Genomic DNA, 22,602 nt, shown 5'->3' with positions numbered 1-22,602 from the left:
AAGCACTTTATAATGTGAGCTATTATTATAATATTACTGATATCAACAACACTAATAATAATATAAAAGGCAAGTTCTCAAGGAACAAACTAGAACGACATCCCTGAAGGAACCCAGATCCAGAAATATACTGAGCGTTGGCCTCTCACAGTGGAACACAGAGGGCCTTAGTGTTGGGTTAACTCAACTGCTGAGGGATTAAAGGAGTTAACACGTTGCAAGTCCAGGTAGCCCCAGTCAAGGGAACAGAGAGACTCCTGTGCTGAGAATGAGAAGAAAATGGAATTAGAAAAAAGGAATATTGACCTTTAATTTTTTAAAATATATTTTATTGATTATACTATTTCAGTTGTCCCATTTCTCCCCCTTCACTCCACTCCATCCTGCACACCCACTCCCTCCCACATTCCCCCCCTATAGTTCATGTTCATGGGTCATACATGTAAGTTCTTTGGCTTCTACATTTTCTATACTATTCTTACTCTCCCCCTGTCATTTTCTACCTACCATTTATGCTACTTATTTTCTGTACCTTTCCCCCCTCTCTCTCCCTCCCACTCCCCTGTTGATAACCCTCCATGTGATCTCCATTTCTGTGATTCTGTTTCTGTATGAAGGAGAACTTCCCTAATCTGGCAAAGGAAATAGACTTCCAGGAAGTCCAGGAAGCTCAGAGAGTCCCAAAGAAGCTGGACCCAAGGAGGAACATACCAAGGCACATCATAATTACATTACCCAAGATTAAACAGAAGGAGAGAACCTTAGAAGCAGCAAGAGAAAAGGACACAGTTACCTACAAAGGAGTTCCCATAAGACTGTCAGCTGATTTCTCAAAAGAGACCTTGAAGGCAAGAAGGGGCTGGAAAGAAGTATTCCAAGTCATGAAAAGCAAGTACCTCCATCCAATATTGCTCTATCCAGCAAAGCTTTCATTTAGAATGGAAAGGCAGATAAAGTGCTTCTCAGATAAGGTCAAGTTCAAGGAGTTCATCATCACCAAGCCCTTATTATATGAAATGTTAAAGGGATTTAGCTAAGAAAAAGAAGATAAAAAATATGAACAGTAAAAATGACAGCAAACTCAGTTATTAACAACCACACCTAAAACTAAGACAAAAGCAAACTAAGCAAACAACTAGAACAGGAACAGAACCACAGAAATGGAGATCACATGGAGGGTTGGGTTTTTTTTTAATTTAAATTTACAAACTGAAGGAGACTTGACTTTTGGACTTCATTTTTTTTCTGGGAATTTGATATTGGGAGCAGAAGGTTTATTTTCAAAATTGGACTGAGGATATTATTCTAGTTCATAACCAATATCTGGTAAGTATTTGAAAGCTAGTGGTTGAGCATATTTTGAAATAGAAAATACAAAAATACCCAAATATTTTGCTTGCAGGGGTGTCCAACCTGCGGCCCGTGGGCGGCATGTGGCTCAGGATGGCTGTGAATGTGGCCCAACACAAAGTTGTAAATTTACTTAGCACATTATGAGATGTTTTTATGATCACGTCTCACAATGTATTTAATGTGTGGCCCAAGACAACTCTTCTTCCAGTGTGGCCCAGAGACGCCAAAAGGTTGGGTACTCCTGGGAGTATACCATGGCTGTAGAGTTAATTAACATCTCATTCTAACCAATTTCAGAAATCACTGGGAAGTTCTTAACAGATTACGAACAATGAGGTGACATTCCACGACTGAGGTTTTGAAGGCTCCCCCTGGCCTGGTGTGGAGAAAAGAATGTAGGGAGGCGGGGAGAGAGGCAGGAAACTCAGAGATGGCCACTGCAATAGTCCAGATGGAGAGAGGGTGGTGAGAAGTCGGATTCAGAAGATATTCTACACAGAGAGTAACAGGTTTTCTGCTGATCAGAGGTGGTATGAGAGACAGAGATGAGTCTCAGGTATCTCCAAATACTGGATGTGCCATTAGGTAAAAATCCCTGCTAATTGTACTGGTTTGAATACTGTCTCCTGAAATCCATGCCCACTTGGAACTTCGGAATGTGATCTTACTTGGAAATAGGGTATTTGTAGATATAATCAGGTTATAATGAGGCCATACTGGATTAGGATGAGCCCTGACCCAATGACTGATATCCTCATAGAGGGAAATTTGGACACAAAGACACATACTTGGAGGGAAGACACCATATGAAGACAGAAGCAGAGATTGGAGTGATGCAGCTATGAGGCAAGAAAGACCAGGGATGGCCAGCAGCCACCTAAAGCTAGAAAGAGGCAAAGAAATATTCTTCTCTGGAACCTTCAGAGAGAGCATAGCCCTGTATGAGACAGTGTACGGACTTGGGCCCAGGAATAGAAAACACCAGGTAGCCAGAAAGCCAAGATAAGACTGGATGGTCAGATGGAAGGAGGGATAAGCTGACCGAAAAAAATGTCACCACCCTTGCACTCTGTGCAGCGATAGCTGATTTTATCTCCCTTCTAGCTGACTGCTTAAACTACTGACCGGCAGGTGCAGTTGATCAAGGTTTGACCTGCACAGGACCTTGCCTGGGCGGCAGTAATGAGCAGTCCGCCATCTTGCCCCCACAGCACAGGCCCAAACCCAGTTACCAGGCGAGGCAGCTGGACAAGGCAGTCACCTGACTCAGAAATGGGAAATTCCACACGCCCCCCTTTTTCAAAAAGCCTGCCTTTCAGGAAAGCTCATTTTGCCCCCAGCTTATAAAAGCAGCCAAGCAGAACCAGCCCTGCAGCCAGCTCAGAGGGCTTTCATTTCCTTTGTGCCGCCCACCTTGTGCTCAAGTGTAAGCTTAATAAAATCTGTCTAGAAATTTCTCTAGGGTTTTCTCTCAATTTCTATCTTGGGGAACCCAAGAACCCCAATGCCAGCAACATGTTGACACCTTAATTTCAGAATTCTAGGCTTCAGAACTTAGAATAAATTTCTTTTTTTTTAAAACCACCTAGTTTGTGATAGTCTGTTAAGGCAATCCTAGGAAACTAATACACTAATTAGGGTGAATAATGGTATTTTGTTTTAGTTGCTTTCCTTGAGGGCTAAGAACATATCCCCAAGTGTGCTGAGCAGTAGTTCCTATTTTTAATTTTCTTTTCATATGCTTAGACTTCTTACTGATTGGTGCCTTCGTGTTTTCTTATTGGTTTGTATGAGATCTTTTGTAAGAATGATTAGATTCAAGTTTGCATTTCCTATAATGTAGTAAGGTAGAGTAGGTATGGTGGTCTTTTTCAAACATTTCAGACATTCTGTTCTTTATTTAAGCACAGATTTTCAAAAGACAAGACAGATATTTTGAAAAAGAATTATAAAGAAAGTTGTCTTTAAAAACCCCTATCACTCATTTTATCTGCATGTTATTACAATGTTGGAATGCATAACTGCAAAGGTATTACTTTCAGTAAAACTAAAAAAAAAAGGTTACTATGGGATATGTATCCTTTCATACACTAAACTGGCAGATAAATTTTACCTGTTTGTAGAAAAAGCTGGCTGTTCTTACGTTTCTGTTCTATAATATAGAAGAGGCAGAGGAGAAGAGAGGACTTCAACATTTTGGGCTTGTATGAGAATTGCTTCAAGCACCAGCCTGGGTGTGGCAATGCAGTGCCAGCTGGAACGCAGCTGGGAACAGACTCGATTAGCTGCACAGGGACAGAGGCTGAACTGGACTAAGCTTTGGCATGGCATAGGATCTCAGGACACTGGCCCTATGTCTGTGCCTAATGAAGACAAGGCTGGGCCTTTTCCACAGTGGCACATACAGAGATGAGATACCAGGAACCTGGGGGCAGTCATTTACTTCAACCCCAATAAATCTTACCAACTACACCTGAAAAAAAATAAAACAGAACTGAATCTGAACAGAGAATTTGGGGAATGAACTCTGAATTTAATAAACTAAATACAAATTTTTCATATGTAGTACATGACATGCACTTGAATAGCATGTAATTTCTTTAAAAAGTTGCTGTTTAATTATGAAGATTGTTTAGTTTTTTCTGATTATATGCATTAAGCTAGGACTGGTTCTAACTACTTACTCATTAAGCAACTTAAACTTTTCTCTAACAAGTTAAACTTTTAAAAACATGTCTTTGTTAGTATCCTTGGGTCTCATCTGCAGGCATATACTGTTCCTAAATTAAGTGTATGTTTCCCAATCAAATATAAAACCCAAAGTCATGGGCCATACTTAGCTACTTCTTTGTATAGGAAATAGTCAATTTTTAGATGATGTCATAAAAAATATAGATGTCTTATAAAAGGTTACTTGTAAATTAAAACTGTTGAGAAAAATTACATAAAACTTAATGATAAAGCAAAAATATTACTGAGTGTACTTTCCCAGTGGACTAAAGCACTATTTAATCAGCCTGCTTGAGGATATTTAGAGATTGTAGCTTTTGTTTGACTTATTCTTTACTTTTTATTGGACCCAGATTCTGCAACATTAGATGTTACTTAGTCAAAGATTGAAAAATTGTTTTCTTCTGGTAGAGAAACAAATGATGTTTTTCTAGTAGAAAAGATAACCCCAAATGTTATGGTTTTATTATTATGAAGGTATTAATCAGTGTCCTTTTAGGCTGCTTTTACAAAATTTAGGCTGGGTATATTATGAGGTCTGTACAGATGGAATCCTCCACGTAATATGAAAAATAGAAACATTTATTGAAGAAGATACAAGATACAAGAAACATTGTACATAGGACAATGATGCCTCAGTCCCCTTCAAAGTAGGCACCTTGGGGCCTCACACAGTTCTCCCAATCGCCATCAGCTGCTTCGTTGTATTTTTCTGAATCTCATCAATGGTCTGAAATCTCTTCCCTTGCAAAGGTGATTTTAGTTTTGGGAAAAGCCAGAAATCGCAGGGCACCAAACTTAGGCTATAACAGGACAGAGTCACTGGGTGATTTGATGTTTTTGCCAAAAATCTCTGCAGGAGATATGATGCATGAGCAGGTGTGTTGCTGTGATGAAGCTGCCAATCACCAGTTGCCCAGAGCTGTGGACTTCTGAATCATCCAAATGGTTTCTGTGGAGGAATGTTCAGCTTAACGCAAAATCTGATGCAGATTCGTTGCTCTACTCACTCAGTCATTTTGAATGTGATGGTCACACAATACACATGCTCGCTCAATGGCATCTATCACCCCCACTCACTTGTACATTGTTCACACATGTGCACTCCAATCCACTCTCTTTGGCTGCAGGGTTACATTGATGTCGCACAAACTATTTTTGTTATATTAACAATGGTTGGACTTTTTCCAGGTAGACCTTATAAATTGCAGAATTTATGTTTCCCAGTTCTGCAGGCTCAAAGTTTGAGATCAGGATTATCAGTGTGCTTAAGTGAGGGCTCTCTTCCAAGTCACATGGCAGAAGGTGCTAGGGATCTCTCTGAAGCCTGTTTCGTAAAAACTAATCCAGTACCTGAGGGTTCCACTCTCACAACTAAAACACTTTTCAGAAGCCCATACCCTTACCTTTGGGGGTTGGGATTTCTACGTATGAATTTTGGGAGGACAAAAAACATTCAGACTATGTAAATCAGTATTTTAAAATCTAACTTAGCAATCCTTTGTCAGGGATCTTTCTTCCTTTGACTGTACATACTACACTCTCTTTTACTCCTTGGAACCAGTTTTAGCATTCTGCTTGTTCCATAATTAAGCAGTTAAGTATCTTGAACATATGTTCACTATTCATTTTTTATAGTTTTATTTTTAACTCTTTGAAATTCATATTTTAACCAAAATGAGAACCTAGGAATAATGTGTGTGTGTGTGTGTGTGTGTATAATGGTTAAGTTTCAACCATCCTCTGAATAAATTTAGTTCATGATGTACCTAGTATAAAATACAATTAAACTTTAGAGAATCAGACTGTTGTAATGACAGTAATTTCAACATAATATTAAGGAATTTTACATTAGTTATCTTTTTGATGACAAGTACACTTGATTAGAGGATGAGAAGAAAGAGGGGAAGAAAGTATTTATAGTTATCTATTCTGAAAGGACATTTTACATGTGTTCAATACTTTTAGACATTTGATCTCATTTTTTAAATTCTCACCTGATGACAAGTTTGCATTGATATTTTTAGAGAGAGAGGAAGGGAGTGAGAGAGAAACATCCACTGGTTCCTCCCCATACATGCCCCAACCAAGTACTGAATCTGCAGCCTAGGCATGTGCCCTGACCAGGAATGGAACCAGCAACCCTTCAGTGCACCGGAAGATGCTCCGACTGAGCCACGCAGTCAGGGCAATCCCGTTGGTTTCCTTGATGTGGGTATATTCTGAGCATGACTCATATTTTTCAATCACAGATAGTGCCCCTGGTTACAAATATAAACTCCACAATATGAGACATGTATTCTTATTAACATTCCTGCTTTACAAGCAGGAACCCAAAGAATATAAAGTTAAGTAACTCATTCACAGTCATCAGACTAGAACTTGAGAAGTGGAGATTTGAACTCAGGCAGGCAGAGGCTGGAATTCATCTACTTAATCTCACTCATGAGCAGCTCTCGATACTTCCAGCTTTGCAGATAGAGCTCATTCAACTTTGGCTGCCAGGATGGAAAATTGAAGTCCAGGGGGGTTCAAGCAATTTGCTCAAGCTTAACTAGCTAAATTAGTAGTGGTTGGGATGCTTTTGTTAGTTCACAATTAAAAAAATAGAAGAAGTAACAAAAAAATTAGGATACAGACAGGGAATGAGGTCTAGTGATAATTGAGCAAAAGCTGTAATAGACAAAATTCAATGGAGAGGAAATTGTTAACAAAGGGAAGTGTGCATATTGAAAAGTTGCCTCAGTTCGAAATGACAGAATCATGTATAAATAAAGGTAAGGAAATGATTGAATGCAGAGATAAGGCTGAGGTGAAAAATATTGTGAAAGCGCCTTTCTGTAATACAGTTCTCTAGTCGGACAGGTGTTGTGTGACTATCTTAACCCAGCACAGCTGACTTGCTGTCCAGAGATGTTGCAGAGCAAAGACGAGGGACAAGCTAGCAGTGAGTGATAAAATTTGGGAAACTGGGCTTCAGATCTTGGATGTGTCTATATGGTTATTTATACTTTTCCACAGCTATATTGCTACATTAAAGCACATGTTTTCATGAATACTGTTACTGATGATGAAATGCTAGTTTAGTAATAATATAGGTAATTTAAAATTTTTTTATTGCATAAGACATTTTACTTTATAAGTGACCTTATTAGAGTCCATTGTCTAACAAGCCCATGATTGCAAATTGGTAGCTAGAAAAGTGCAGAGATTCCCAGCACAAGAAACCGAATCTAGTGTTAACAATTACAATTCCTTTACATCTACGTTTCCAGATTGATGTATTAAAGTAAATGAGCTTGTTGAATGTTCTTATTCTAAGGCAAAACATGGTGAAGTATTTAGGAGTGAATTATATTTTCAATTTACGCTTAAAAGGTAAAAAATAAATACATGTGCACACGTGAGAAATAGAAAAAGAGAGTGAATGTGGCAAAATGTTACCCACTGTTGAATCTTGATGAAAAATATACAGGCACTCATGGTATTATTCTTCAACTTCTTTATAAGCTTTATTTTTTATACAAGTAAAAGCATTAAAAAACCCCCAACATTCTGCATAATTCTGTAATTACTACTTCAGATTGTGGATTATGCTCTCTATCCAGCGTTGTGGTCTTGAATGTTATTATTTTTAAATCAATGATTATTTCATAATATTTTCTTATTTTAAAATATTTTCTCATTTTGAAATATTCTTTATAATTTTGATAACAGCAATTTTTAATTTAATATTAATATGTTAGGAATTTTATTATCACTATATTATCAATATTTTATCACTAGTCCTCACAAGACTCCCGACAGGTAAATGTTTTGTTTCCACTTTTCAGATAAGAAAAGAAGCTCAGCCACATTAAGTTGCCTGCCCTGAGTCACATGCAACTATGAATGTGGGTGCTGTGATTTGTGGCCCAGTGTCAGAATCCAAACTTTGTCCTCTTTTTATTGTAGAACCTGCTTCCTCTGCTAAGAGAGTCCTTTGCAGATGGATGGGCAGTGATCCTTTGGGGAGAGTCGTTTCTGCCAAGTAAAACCTATTAAAACCAACACTCCTGCAAAATAAACAGAATTAACTAGTTTTGTTGCTTTTATCTGTATCTCAAAGTTATAAAAACAAAGTTATCAAAGTTTGAGTGCCTCTGTAAAATCCTCCTAATGCAGGTTCATAGCCTTATTTAATTGGATTATCATAAGCAAGAGGTAACCTATCAATTGTATATTTGATAGTACTATTTCAAAACATTTTGGCATTTGGCTGTTTCTTCAAGTTCCTGACATTTTCCACTTTCAAATGTTTATTTTCTTATTTTTTAAGTGGTACTTCATTCCCATACGGCAAACCATTAGTCATTTATTCAACAAATATTTGTTGGGCACTTGATAAGTGCTTAGCATACCACGTGCACATTTTTACTGAAAATCCTGTTGCAATTTTAACCACACTTTGCTTCTGTTAAAGGTAGTTAACATTTCACAATTTTTTTTCTCATGATTTAAAATTTTTCTTGCATTTACAAGTCTCTTATAGGGTAGTTATTTTGTAGACTATTTTAACATAATCATCTACCTATAAACTCTAAAGTAAACAAGTAAGAATGTTTATGTGTACAATTAAAAAAATATTCACACTCACAGTTCTTGATGAAGCCCCCAGAATATTTTAAAATAAGGGATCTTCTAGACATTGGGAAGATTTCAATATGAGAGGACAGATGGAGATGATCCCTTGCAATCACCTCTACTATTGGTGCTTAGGTGATTAATAGTGAATGTAGAGATCATTGTTAGATTTTTAGGTTATTAGAGCAAATGATATTTGCTTGAAATCTTGCTAAAAAAGCTGGAGAACATGACTATATTTAAAGTAAAAGACACTTGTCTGTAATGGATAATTTCCTCAAGCTCTGTTTGACGAAATGAGATGCTGCCAAGAGTCTCTTTAACACAGCCCCAGGGGCTGTTGAGCTCTTTTCTCTACAGATCTTTATCGCTTTCAACACAGAACTATGCTCCAAGAGTGAACTTAACTTACATTTGTATTTATTTGCTCCCCCCACCCTTGGGGCTTGAATTGTAAACTCTGCTTTAGATGTGAGAATCTCCCTCCTGGCCTCCATTCTGTGCAATCCAGAAGCACTTCAGAGAGTAACGTTCTCACTGGGTGAGCCTGTGGAGGGAAATTTAAAGGCAAGCATTCACTGTAGAAAGCAGAGCGAGGACAGATTTCACTTGCAGCGCTACAGGGGTGTCGTCAGGAGTAACACGAGTCTCAGAGGCCCAACAAAAATAGAGAAATAGGCTATTTCTTTTAAGGTATGTCCCTGCCTGCCTCTCCTTGCCCTTCCTTCATATCATGTGGGGTGGAGGACACACACAACTTACAGATGGGCTCTAAAAGCTACCACAGGTTCATCTATTTTTGTTTGAAGGTTAAATAATAGTCCAATCATGGTGGGCAAGGAAGACTCTGCAAAAAGCTTTTTAAAGGTTGGCTGCTGTTTTGTGAGCTCTTTCTTCTCCTTAAGGGAAGCACGTTGGAGATGAAGATCTCAAGTATCACTCGTGCGGTTCTGCCATTCTGCTTCCCACGTCTATTTGGGCTTCACCAGGTCCTGCCAGCGTGTGCGCAGCTGGTAAAGATCTCTGTGCCAAGCGTCACAGACTCCAACAAAGACTAAATGCTTCAGAGTACTTCTGAGGATCCTCCCCAGGTTTAGGAAATATTTTTATCCATGGCCCTTAGTTCGGTCTTTGATCAAGAAGTGGAAAATACCTCCAGGGGATTGCTTGCAGCCTCCAGTTGACTTCTTGTAAAAGGTAACTTTAACAGAGTGCAAAGGTAACTCAGTAGAGGATTAGCAGACTGTGAGTACTCAGGCAAAGGAAGATAGAGGAGAGTGGTAGTAGTCACGACAGTCTCATTGGGTTTGATTTTGGGTCCCTCTTGTGTCTTTAATTTTTCATTAGCCTTTTGTAATGAATCTTTCAATGAAGCTATTTTAGAATGTGGAAGCCTTTTGGAAGCTTCTGCAGGCCAATTAAAGTAGGTATCCCATCCTGTTTGTTTGATTTGGAACCCTTGCCCTCAAGGGCACGTCTTTGATATGATTTTGCCATTATGGTAGCCATCTATAGCTTTCAAAACCATAGTTACTAAAAATAAGCAGGTGTGCTGGAAGGTGGAGCACGGTTCTTTGGAATCTGAGGTTCCTATTTCTTTAGTTAAGACTTGAGTCTCTCAGAACCAAATTAAAATGAAGAGCGATGTGCTTCTGGGTTGGGGATTTTGTGATGCTTCATCGTGTACCTCATCACACGAAGATTTTCTTGAGTTTGGCCTATGACCTAATGGTGACCCAACACATTGTATAACTAACCTATCCTAGCACAGGAGTCTTAGATTTAGGTGGCAAGTGCTCTAACAGCTTCTAAGTGTTCAACCCATGCTCACCAATTTTGCAGCTTTGGTTTCCAAGGTTCTCACTCACAATATGTTTATTACTTTACTTCATGTGCAAACTAGTAGAAACTTACAGTAACCAAAAGAATGGAACTGTGGGCCCCAGAAATAACCAGAGACATGGTACTGCAGCCTGGCCAAGAGCTAGGGACTGGAATTCCAGGTGGAACCATTTTCTAGCTCAAGCTGATCATCTGAGCCCTGGACTGCAGCTGTGGACTACCAAGGGCTAAGGCATGGGGCTCTGATAGGGCTTCTTGTCAGTGTAGACTGACCTGTGTACCCTGGACTAGAAAGCCTGCGGGAGCAAAGAGCTTGTACACCAAAAGTGGAGTTCAAAACCAAGAGGAAGTTACTCAATGGCTTTCAGAAATGTTGAGAAAGACGGAGAACTCAAGTGGTCCAGTGGCTATTGATGTCTGAGTTTCTCACTGTCTCCAAGCATTTGAACCACTGCTACCACAAAAACTGTTAAAAAAGCAAAACTTAACTGAGTACATTTAAGGATCTTAGTGGTTTTATTCAGTGATTCATGAATTGAGCAGCCTCCAAGCTAGCAGATGGAAAGGAGCTCCGAAGAGGTATACAGTGAAGAGACTTCACAGGCAGAGCGGAGCAGGAATGAGAACTTTTACTAGGCAAAAATAGCAAGTTGGTCATTGAAAAGGTACTTCCTGACAGTGGTGACAAGGCTCTACCGGGCAGATCACCTAAGCAATGTGGATGAGGTGATTCCTGACTGATTGGCTTAATGTTTCATTTCTGGATGAACCTAAACTATAATTAAGTCTCAGTTTGGTGACATAGGCCTTAGCCTAAATGACTCCAGTTTGAGTCCTTTGTCTTTGTTTTTAATAGGACGTAGTTGGTATCTAGGTTGCATAATTTTAGAAAGTCTTGGAGACTGGCCTTAGCTCTCATCATCTTCCAAATCACGAAGTGGTGACATAGACATTTAACTTTTTGGTTTAGGGTTTTTTGTCTTCAGGAGTCTTAATAGAAATGCATGGAAGAGGTAAGGCATGCAGTTATTGCTCTTTTTACCTTAGAATAAATCCCTTCATGTGTTGAATGATTCAGGACTGCAAAAAGAGAATGAATTGAACAGGCCTGAAAATATTGCTTGGTAGGCATCATTTGCTAGCCAGGGTGCAATACGAGGCCTCTGAATACAGTAAGGAGAGCTGGTTGGATAGAGAAATAAGTCCCAGTCTAATCTCTGCTATTGCCAGCAGGGTGTCCTTGGAAAAGTCACCTCACCTCTCTGGGTCTCAATTCCTTAATTTTTGATAAAGCAACTGGATTAGAATGACTTCTAAGTTTGTGTACAGTCCTGATTTTCCATCATGTTTTTCCTCTCCCACTGTGATACTCAATGATCTGATGAAATCCACATGTGTCCTATGCATGTCCACTTGGTATCATCCTACAAATTTTGATTTCATCTTCTTTCACCCTTTCAGACTGCACATAGGCCTAGGGGTTTTCTCATACAGAGGACACTTTACTTCCTCTGTTGAGTTGTGTGTTCATCTCACACCTTCTCAGACCTGTTAAGTCATCTTTAAAGTTTCTTGGCTCAGAACTTCTTTTCACTGCTTTAGGGACTGGATGCACATTAAAGACTCTATACAAACATCCTGTTTTACAATTTGCTTCCTTCCTTAAAATGACTGGCACTTTATTGATTTTTTTGACCAAAAAACACCCTACACTGATATTTCAAGACCTAATGATGCTCCTGTCCTTGCTAAGGAATCAGTCATAGTCATTGTCTAATTGATGGAGTATGGATTATTTTCACCTCAATAGGCTGTGTTGCATTTATCCCTACTGAATCTTGCCTGATACTTAGTGCCTGGCTGCATTGCCCAATGTCCATTGATAATATTCTTGCTACATTGTATGTACTGCCATATTCTCAAATAGAAAGCAGGAGGAACTGATCTTCTTCCTCAAACTGAATACTGGCTTTTCATCTTTCTTCCTACTTCGAACTCAGGAAATATAAATCTCCAGTCCTTAGCAGGGGTGTCCAACCTGAGATCCGCTGTGGCCCAGGACAGCTATGAATGCAGCCCAACACAAAATTTACTTAAAATACTATGAGATATTTTTTGTGATTACATGTGGCAATGTATTTATTGTGTGGCCTAGACAACTCTTCTTCCAGTGTGACCCAGAGACACCAAAAGGTTGGAGACCCCTAGAGGGTCTGGGTCCCAAGCAGGATTATGTCCCCCAATGTAAGCTCTAGGACTTGAACATCGATAGTTACAAGATTAGTGAATAGTGCCCATGTTTCTGGAACTGCACTGGGGGTTTTGTATGGGTGGCTTTGACCCTGCTACAGCAAACTGAAGAATCACAGATGACCCTTGTCTCTGTCCTAAACCCTCTTCTGTCATAGAGGTAAAAACTGTGTATAATAGAGAGTGGGAGACATAATTGTCATACGGCCTTCATTAACTGAGTAAATATTTAGTGAATCCTTAATATGTTCCAAACACTTTTCTATTTGAGCAGGTCACCATGGTGTCTCCTTTTGGGGGGACTTACAAATTAGCCAAGAGGGCAAACAGTAAACAGGTGATATAGTTCATATAAGGAGGAAGTAAGCTTTAAGAGTTGAAGATGTGGAGCAATTGAGTTTCAGGCAAGCAACAGTAAGAAACTCATATAGTAGACTTTAATTTTCGTAACAACCATGAATTAGTTTGCTAAGGCTGCCATAACGAAATATCACAGACTGGTTGGCTTAAACAACAGAAACGTGTTTTCCTCATACTTGTGGAGGATAGAAACCCAAGACCAAGGTGATGACAGATTTTTTTTGAGGCCTCTCTTCTTGGCTTGTGCATGGTTGTCTTCTCACTCTGTCCTCACCTAGTTTTCCCTTTGTGTGCATATCCTTAGTGTCTCTCCATGTGTCCTAATCTCCTTTTAGAAAATTGGATTAGGGCCACCCCTAACTGTCTCATTTTGATTTCATTACCTCTTTAATGATTCAGAATATAGTCACATTTTGTGACTCTGGGGGTTAGGGCTTCAACACATGAATGTGAGGGAGGATGCACAACTCAGCCTGTGACAGGCTCTGTAAGGTAGGGACAGTCATTATCTTCACAGATGAGACTCAGAGAGGTAGAGTAACTTGTCTGGAATTTGAATTTCAAGATCTATGCATTTAATCACCATGGTCACGTTTAAGAATATAATGAACTGAGATATTTAGAGATGTGTTTTTGGAAACCAGCAAAATTGAGATGTGTTGTGCAGCCAAAAGCATATTGCTTTATAGCAATATAGATTCAAAAGCGTATAGATTCAGACAGTCTGAATTCAAATTCCTACATTCCTACTCATAAGTTGTATAAGGTCAAGACTGTTCGTAACACTGAATTTTTTTATCCCTTCCACTCCCCCCCACCACCAAAACCCCCAATGCACTCTGAAATGTTCTGTTCTTTTCTATTTCGTTTTTAAAAAAAATCCTGGTACTAATCTGTTAAACTGATTGCTTGACACAATAATGGGTTGTGGGCCACATTTGAGAAACACTGCATCATTTAGCTTTTGTGGCCCAACAATTAGTGATCCTAACTCAGAGTTTTGGTGTTCTCTAATCTTCAATTACTTCGGTTACAGAGTTCTTTTAAAGATAACTCATAAGAAGGAAGTTCAGTTCTCTTAATGAAAAAGCACATGTTTTAATTGTATTTCATGCTCTGGTGAGGTCTGTTCACCAGTCCTCTCCTCCCATGCCCTGACTGATGGAGTGGGCACACAGGAATTAAGGGCAAGGTGAATGGATATCAGCATTTTCATGACTCTCTGCCTACACGGGTGAGTGCTACCAGGTCCCCTATCTGCCATCATGGCTTGAACTTAAACTTCTTGGCACAGAGTGAGAACTGGAATTACAGGTTTCTTTCTCAGGTCAGATACCGCAAGTGACATTTACTACCCCAAAGTAGGAAATGGATAGAACGCCTGAAGCGTTGCAAGCATGTGTGCACACGCACATGTGTTTGAGCACACATAACCTTGCACACACGCACAGGTGCACAAGAGACAAGAGCAGAGTGAGTGAAGAGTTAGATCCAATAAATGAGATTAATTATGGGCAGTGACCTCTAATACATTTACTCATCCAATAAGAAACATGGGCCAGTGGATACCAGTTTGTCAACAGTTTTCCCAATCAAGTAAATCTCTCCTCTTTTCTTGGGAAGGACTTGGTCAAATGGTGGAGAGGGTGACGGCAGTTCCCTCCCTAGTACATCCTCAAGGGAAGTTAAGTGTGGAATGAAAATTTCTAACAGTCCCCGAGGGATTGGAACTGTTGATGAGGGTACCTGTTTTATGACCTAAGAAAAGAATGTAGGGAGAGGAAGAGGAGGGTTCCCTCTACACTCTAGCATTTTTAGATGTGCTTTTGTGTTGCCAGAAAAATAAAACAAATTCTACAGCTTTATAAATCCAGAAAGACCTAATTATCACAAAAAGTTAAAACACAATGTATTATGCCCCTATGGGGGATATAACACACTCTCCTGTAGGCCAGGGATGGACAGGTCTAGTTTGAGGAAGTTCCTCCACAAATCCTGAAAACTCCCTTCAGTTCTTTTTCATCTGCCTTCCCCCCCTCCCACCCCCGCCATGGGAAAGTGTGCCAAGAATAAGCCCTTAGGAAATACTAACATTTGAGACAAGCAAATGCTGCTCATTGGTCAGTAATTTTAATAATAGTATCATTTTTAATGACAATAATGTATTGGGTGTTCTGTACATGTTATCTCATTTGATCTCTCAAGAACTACATGAGGAAAAACTGAAGATTGCAGGTGTTAAGTTACTTGTTTTTGTTTTTTTTAAGGGAGGGGAAGGGAAGAAGAAAGAGAGGGAGAGGAACATCAATGTGTGGTTGCCTCTAAGTTACTTGGGATTTTAATTCAGGTCTGTATGATTCCAAAGCATGTCCTATTTCCATGCTGTTCCAAGGTTGTTGGTAGCCTTGGAGAGGGTGGTTTTTGGAAAATACGGGGTATGGAAGTCAGGGTGCTCTGAAGTGACACACTGTTAATGGGATTTAAGGGAAGGTAGGCACAGGACATCAAAATGTAAGTGTGACAAAAAATAGAGAGTAATCCAGAGGAGGAAAATGGAGTGCCACTTATAACTTGTTTTGTTTATAAGATGCAGTTTTGTGGAGTGATTAGGATTCATGCTCTTCATCCAGACTGAACTGGTTGGAATCCTAGGCAGGCTTCTCATCAGCTGTGTTTTACTTAATCTGGCTCACCTCACAGAGCATTTGTAAGGATAAAAAGGGACCTGATACATGGAAAGTGCTTCAGAAGTGTCATTATTTTAAAAGTTTCTTTATCTGCTAAGGAAATGGAGTGAAAAGGAAAGTATTGTTACAGCAAGAAAAAAAGAGATTTTGTTGTACTTTGTCTTCAGCCAAAAACCAATCAGAACACACCTGTGGTTGAAGACTTCAAATTTATTACTTGTGGCAGCAAAAGAGAATTCAAACCTTGAAAAACTTAGGGGATATCTGCCAGATGCTGGTTTGAAAATACAGAATTTTTGCTTGAGATAGGTGATTTGGGGAGGGTCTAAGAAGAGGAGTTTGGATTGGATGCTACTAGGAGGAGTAATTCGATGATTAGATACCTCAATAGACCTTGTCTAGGAGGAAAGTCTAGGTCTAGGATAAAGATATCATTGGTTAAGAAGCAGCAATCACACCTATTAGCTAGCATCTTAGTCTTGGTTGCTCTCTGGAGTATCCTTTATAAGTGCACTAATCTCATTCATGAGGGCAACCCAATCATCTCCTAATACCATCACATTGAGCCTTGGGTTTTAATGTAGGAGTTCAGTCTCTAGCAGCCAAGAGAGGGAATGTTGGGTCATTTTCGTGAGTTGGACAAAATTCATGTTTTTACATGTGTTCAAACATGATTGCACAGTGGTCTAGTTTTTGTCTTGATCTATTACAGTCAGAGTGGCCTTGTGTGACATTAATGTTCGATGAAATTTCAGGCTCAATAGAATAGCAAGGTCTAGCTATGAGGGCCAAGTCAGCTCTTGGCATCACCAAGGCCTAGTTTCCTTTTACTCTTGAATTTGGCTTCTTCCCGTTATGAGATCCATACTCGACGTGGTTATTCATACTAAGAGCTTAAAGGGTGACATGTCATAGAATGTTTTACAAGACTTAAATCTTATACTTCAAAACTAAGTGTCCTTATTATGGTAATATAGTAAGTATTCTCTGTTGAGTGCCGATCTTGTGTCACATATGCATCATTTATCAGATTCTAGCACTTGTTATCCAAAGTTTAGCATGGAAGGATTTGAAGAAAAGTTAAACAAACTGCCTGATGTTTAAAAAAATGTATGTATATATTAAATGGTGGAGCTGGGGTTAGAAGCCAGATGTTTTGACTCTAAAGCTTATGACATTAATCATCATCATAATAAAGTTTAATGTTTTTGAGTGCCCACTATATGCCAGGTGCTGTTCACACACACACACACACACACACACACACACACACACACATATATAAAATGATTTAATCCTCATAACAATCCTGATGAATAGATACTACTTCACAGGCACCTACAGGTTGAGCATGACTGGCCCTATAGTTAGGGACCGAATGACCAGCTCTTTATTATGCTTCACTGACTCTGGTTGAATAACAAGGTAGTTTAAAGGACTCTTAGTCCAGCCCTGAAGGCTTGTTTTAACTGCCTTTCTGAGAGAATGTCTAGCGCACATTTCCAGGAGTGAGTAAATTATAATTCCCCAAGGCAGCCTATTGCATCTCTGGAATATTTGTCTTCCTTGATCTTATACCCATTGGTCAGAGTTTTACCTGTTAGGACAATACAAAGGAAGTCTCAGACCTCTTGTAATTTTTAACTGAATATGGAGTTGGACCTTTTTTGCACTGGATTACTGATATTTGGAGACACAACACAAATTCCAGTGTCTTTAGCATATTCCTATTAACTAAGATTTGTAAACTTCCTCTTTGCCTTGTATAATTTGTTGATCTCTTTTTAAAGGTGATATTTATATTCTTCTTAATAAATTTAAAATACCCTTTACTCTCAAAATACATTTTATCATAGAAATTTCAGAACACACAGCAACTCAAATATATCAATGGCTCCAAATTAGTATTGATCAAAGCTTTACCATGTATGCTTCATCCACCCATTTTCTTTCCCGCTACTAAAGTATTTTAAGACAACTAATAAACATTATGTTATTCCATCCCTACATATACATTTCTAAATTTATGGATATTTTCTTACATAACCACAATGTTTTTTTCCATTTGGAAAAGGTGAAGATGATTTTAGACAAGATTGCTTCTAAGCTGCCTTAACTCCACACTTAGGAGTTAGGCAGCTTAACTCCTAAGGTTAGCTTAAATAATGCTAAAAGTTGTATTATGGTTTTAAGAATTTTCATAATTCTTTATATATTTTTTTAATTCTAAGTGAAACAGCAGCTTAATAATCTTATTATGGGGTACCTATTGAATCACTTCTTCTTCTTCTTTTTTTTTAATGTTGAAGTTGCAAGGAGAACCTGGGTTTTTAGAGCCACATGTACCTCATTGGTGAGCAGCTCGCCTTTTCTACTGAGTGATTAACATGAGAGAGAAGAGTTTTAAATAGCTTGTGGCTCACCACAGGAAGTGTCGTGTGTAAGGTTAATTGGGTAAAATATTATGCACATTTTTTAAAAAAGGAAACAAACGAGAAAGAAACCCAACGAACCTTGCAGTGTTCTGACTTACAGGCCCTATACTGTTCTTCCAGATGTTTAGCTTTGGGCATTTAAAATAATTTTTTGTTAACAATTTGTTTTAATGTTTCCCCCCCCAAAGTATCATTTCCTTCCATTGTAAAGATAATCAGGTGCCTATGCTACAAAGGAGTTTTAATGAACTAAGAAAATAAAGGACAGATAAAAATCACCCACAAATGCCGACACCCTGAAATAACTAGATAACCAATGTCATATAAATGTATAAAAATAATACTGTTTTTACACCTTAACATTGTACTATTCAGTGTTTCACATATGTTTTTCTAACTTATCCTCATACCATGATATTGTTTAACCATTTCAAAATTTTGAATATTGTTTTTTTAAATTTCTTTTTTTTAATCTGAGAATAAACAACTTTATTCCATGAGCATTTATTTTGTTTTTGTTTTTAAACACGAGCTTTAAAGATAGGAGGGAAGAGGATTTATTTGTCTTTCTGGGAGGTGATTTTCCGCAGACAGAGCTCCCACCCCGTCTCTCCAGCATGTGGCCCTCTGCTCTGCCACAGCGGCCTGGTCCTGGAGGACGCTCGCAGGAAGCTTGCGGTGCTGGAACTGCTCCTCCAGAAGATGGCTGATTGTGGCATCTTCTTTCATATTTCTTTTTCCTCTCATCATATTTCTCCTGAATTTTCTTCCATTGGTTTTTGTTTAAATTCCCTCCCTCCTCAGGAGTCAGCGTAGCCGCGATCTTGCGGCCCAGGGGCCATGCCCAGTGAACTCGCACCATGGTCGGTTCTGTGCGCTGAGCGCCGTGCGGCTCCTTACCAGGCTCTTGGTGCAGATCAGTTCGCTGTTGGGTGCCTTGCAGACAACATCAGCAATCCTTTCATTGCATGTACAATGCTCTGAGCACCAGGAGAAGTTGCCCATGTCCAGCATCAGGACACGGTACTTCTCGTTGCCTCCCTGCACCCGACTGTGGTCTGCGGCAGGGCCAGTCTCAGGGCTGGCAGCAGGGCGCCCCAGCTCTTAGTTTCGCTTCTTGTGGGTAGGGCTTCCTCTTGCCCTGGTCTCAGGGCGCTTGTGCCTGTAGTCCTTAGAGATGCCCATGGTTTGGTGCTGGCTGGAAGGAGCTAAAAGTTTCTTTATTTGGCATCATATAGACTGCTTCGTTGAAAGATTTACTTAAGTATAATTCATAGAGTATACAGTTCATCTATTTAAAGGATCTAATGCAATGGTTTTTAGTGTATTAACAAATATGTGCAACTATTACCAGTTAATTTTAGAACATTTTTATCACCTTAAAAGAAATCTTACACCCTTGAGTTCTCGTCCTGACTCCGCCCTCCCAGTGTCCTCCCACCCCAAACTCTAAGCAACCACCACGAGTCTACTTGGTCTTCTGTGGCTGGCTTGCTTCACATGCAAGGTTTTTAAGGACCATTTATGCTGTAACGTGGACTAGAACTTTAGTTTTTTGAGTTTATAACCTTTTGTTTATCCATTTGTCAGTTGATGCATACATGTTTAATGATGAATAACCTTACAGTTTTATTGTTGCATATCTATTATTGTTATTATTATTATTTGATATTAGAATTTAAAAAATGAAATGACTTAAAGGGAGTTAATACTTCCAGGGCTTTTAACACAAAAGTATTATCAAGTATTGCAGACTTTATAGAAGAAAACTGTATCTCAATTGTTAGTTCAATTTCCATTTCTTAGATTACTTGGGAGAATGAGCAAATTTTCATTTTCTTTGATTAATACCCTATGAATTTTAATATATTTTGCCTACTTTTATTCTGTAATGCTATTTTGTTCTTTATTGGTTACTTCTTACAAAGTGAAGATCTTCTTGCACATATGCTGTTCTGGGTCCATGAGTACACCTTGCACACTCTTCAGTCCTCAGTTTGGTTGCCACTCCTCCCAGCTCTCCTGTCTAGCCTCCTCACTTCAGGGTGAGTGCTCCTACCTTTGTTCTACCTTGAATGCTTATATAGTAGTTGTTCAATTGACTTTTTTTTTTCTGTGCCTGTTTGGCTGTGAACAGGAGAACTGATGGGTCCCCACGTAGGATTGTACATCCTTCTTGCCCAGGAGCACCGGCTGGGGAGACTCAGGGGAACCTGAAATCCAGTCCCTCTTGATTCCACAATCTGCAGCCAACAGGGGGCCCCTTTTCCTCCAGTTCCCACGGAAGTACCCTGTGGGTAGCAATCGCCAGGGGGACTGAATCTATGTTGTTTGCCATTGCATCTTCAATTCCTACACAGTGTGGGCCAGAACTTAACACATGTGTGTTGAAGGAAAGAAAGGAGAAGGCAAAGAAGAAACAATATTAAACCTTTACCCACATATTTTACAAAGATATTCTTTTTGTCCTTTGTCCTTTTCCTATTGCTTATTAATATACAATAAAAGGTCACAATGACACACTGTCCTCAAACTCTTGCTTTCTAAATGGATCTCACATTAAGAGAATCACAGTGACATTGTGAATAATTGTGGATGAAAGCTCAGCTTCTCCTGTGTCACCCAGCAACGCTGCATCATTAAACACTCGGTCTTGTCTCCTATCCTGGAAAATGGCCAGATCGTATGATGGCTCTCTCCTCACTGACACAACCGCTGTCAAAGAGTCGCTGAGTTACATCAGTGACCCCAACTGAGCACTGACTGGCTTTCCAGGACCAGGGATTGAAACACGTAAAACTTCGATGGCCATGTAGGCCTCTGACACAGGCTGCCCAGTCCCCTCAGAGAAGAGCGGACCATGTGGTAGAGGGTGTTAGATACCACTGTGTAGTATGGACCTGTGTTCTTCGGGCCTGGTGAATGGCACTACTGCATGCGACAGAGCTGGGAGAGCAGCATTTACATAAACTCTTCAGCACTGCATTCATGGGCCCCAAATGGAATTCGCCCAAGCTGATAAAGTTCAAATATAATAAGTATGAGATGAATTATCAAGCTCAATGAACACAAAGGCCTATCAGTGTATCAACTAATTTTACTCTTTAGCTGGCTGTGAATTAATGTACAGGTTGGCATTTTTTTTCAATTTGCTTGCCATTCAGGAGTACAGAAAATGGTTTGTTATATCTCTTTGCTTGCATTGTCTTCTCTCAAATGTTTGTAACTTTAAATTGTTGGCTATAAATCTGTCACACACTGTGAATATAAACTAGGCTAAATAATAATGTTTTGTTCATCTAATTTCCTTGAACAGTTTAAAGCATTCACTGGAATTTTTCCAGCCCTTGGAAAGAGGAAATTTTTAGCTATGGGTAAAGCAACACTCCTTGCATTTGACCCAGTGACTACAAAGTGAATGTTTAAGTTGCCTTTAATTTTCCAAATATGAATGACATGTGTAGTGGAAAGAAGATTTCTTTTTAATAGGACCACATGTGATTTTTACTTCAGGAAGGGTTACCGTGTCCTACCCTTGAGCACATCACCCACCAGTGTTGAGCCTCATGTTGCCTGGGCCTGTGTAATTCTAGCTGGGTTCTAAGACTTTTGCCTCATCTAGTAAATCGATTAATACAGTTGGTTTTTGAATGTAGGCTCATTTTCAAGACTGAAACATTAAAGGATGATGATATAACCCTAAACTGAAAGTAGAAGTAAATTTCCCCTTCCTTATTTCAGACAGAAGTGGACCTGAGCTGCTGCAATCATGGGGATGTTTGCTATTGCAACAAAGGAAGCAAAACAGAAGGGGAGGGATCCTGCGCAATGAAGCACCATGTTCAGGTAGTAGGTTGCAAACGACTCTTTTCTGGTTAAACACATCGGTGACTCATAAAATGTCTCTCATAGCTCTGGGACAAATGGAGATACAAACCAGCAAATTTAGAAATCAGCGAGGTGATTCCTGTTGAATCAGTAGCCACTATGCATGCAACATGGAATGGAAGAAAGAAAACTTTAGAAACTTAGTTAAATTTTGTACTAGATATGAAACATTTGAGCAGTCACTTAAAAGCTCAAGTCCCTTAACATGGTTTTGAAGGCCATCAGTGACTTGGACCTTGGTGGCCTCTATGGACACATTTCTAGCCACTCCCATCTGGAATCCCATGTTTATCTTACTTTCTCCCTGCACTCTCTCCTCTCCAGACCTGTTCCTGGATGACCATTCTCTTCTCTGACTCCTCAAGCCCGAGTTAAGTGGTCTCCTCTGTCTCCCCTAATAAATCTACCTTACCCTATCATTAGACTTAGCATAC

The 22,602-nt window shown here is 39.4% G+C and overlaps 1 protein-coding gene across 2 annotated transcripts in view; it reads left to right on the top strand.

The window, feature by feature from the left end:
- Nucleotides 1-22,602, top strand: part of LRRK2 (leucine rich repeat kinase 2) — a 166,863-nt gene that overhangs the window by 10,450 nt on the left and 133,811 nt on the right. For both annotated transcript variants that reach the window (XM_071221057.1, XM_053921621.1), the window contains exon 2: nt 22,022-22,126. In XM_071221057.1, coding sequence (XP_071077158.1) covers nt 22,109-22,126 — 18 coding nt within the window. In that variant the 5' untranslated portion in view covers nt 22,022-22,108. The remainder of the gene's footprint in view (nt 1-22,021; nt 22,127-22,602) is intronic.

This window comes from Desmodus rotundus, chromosome 3 (genome assembly GCF_022682495.2).
Source record: "Desmodus rotundus isolate HL8 chromosome 3, HLdesRot8A.1, whole genome shotgun sequence".
NCBI lineage: Eukaryota > Metazoa > Chordata > Mammalia > Chiroptera > Phyllostomidae > Desmodus > Desmodus rotundus.
Note: the sequence above shows the minus strand (reverse complement) of the source record. Positions and strands in the feature narration are given on the sequence as shown.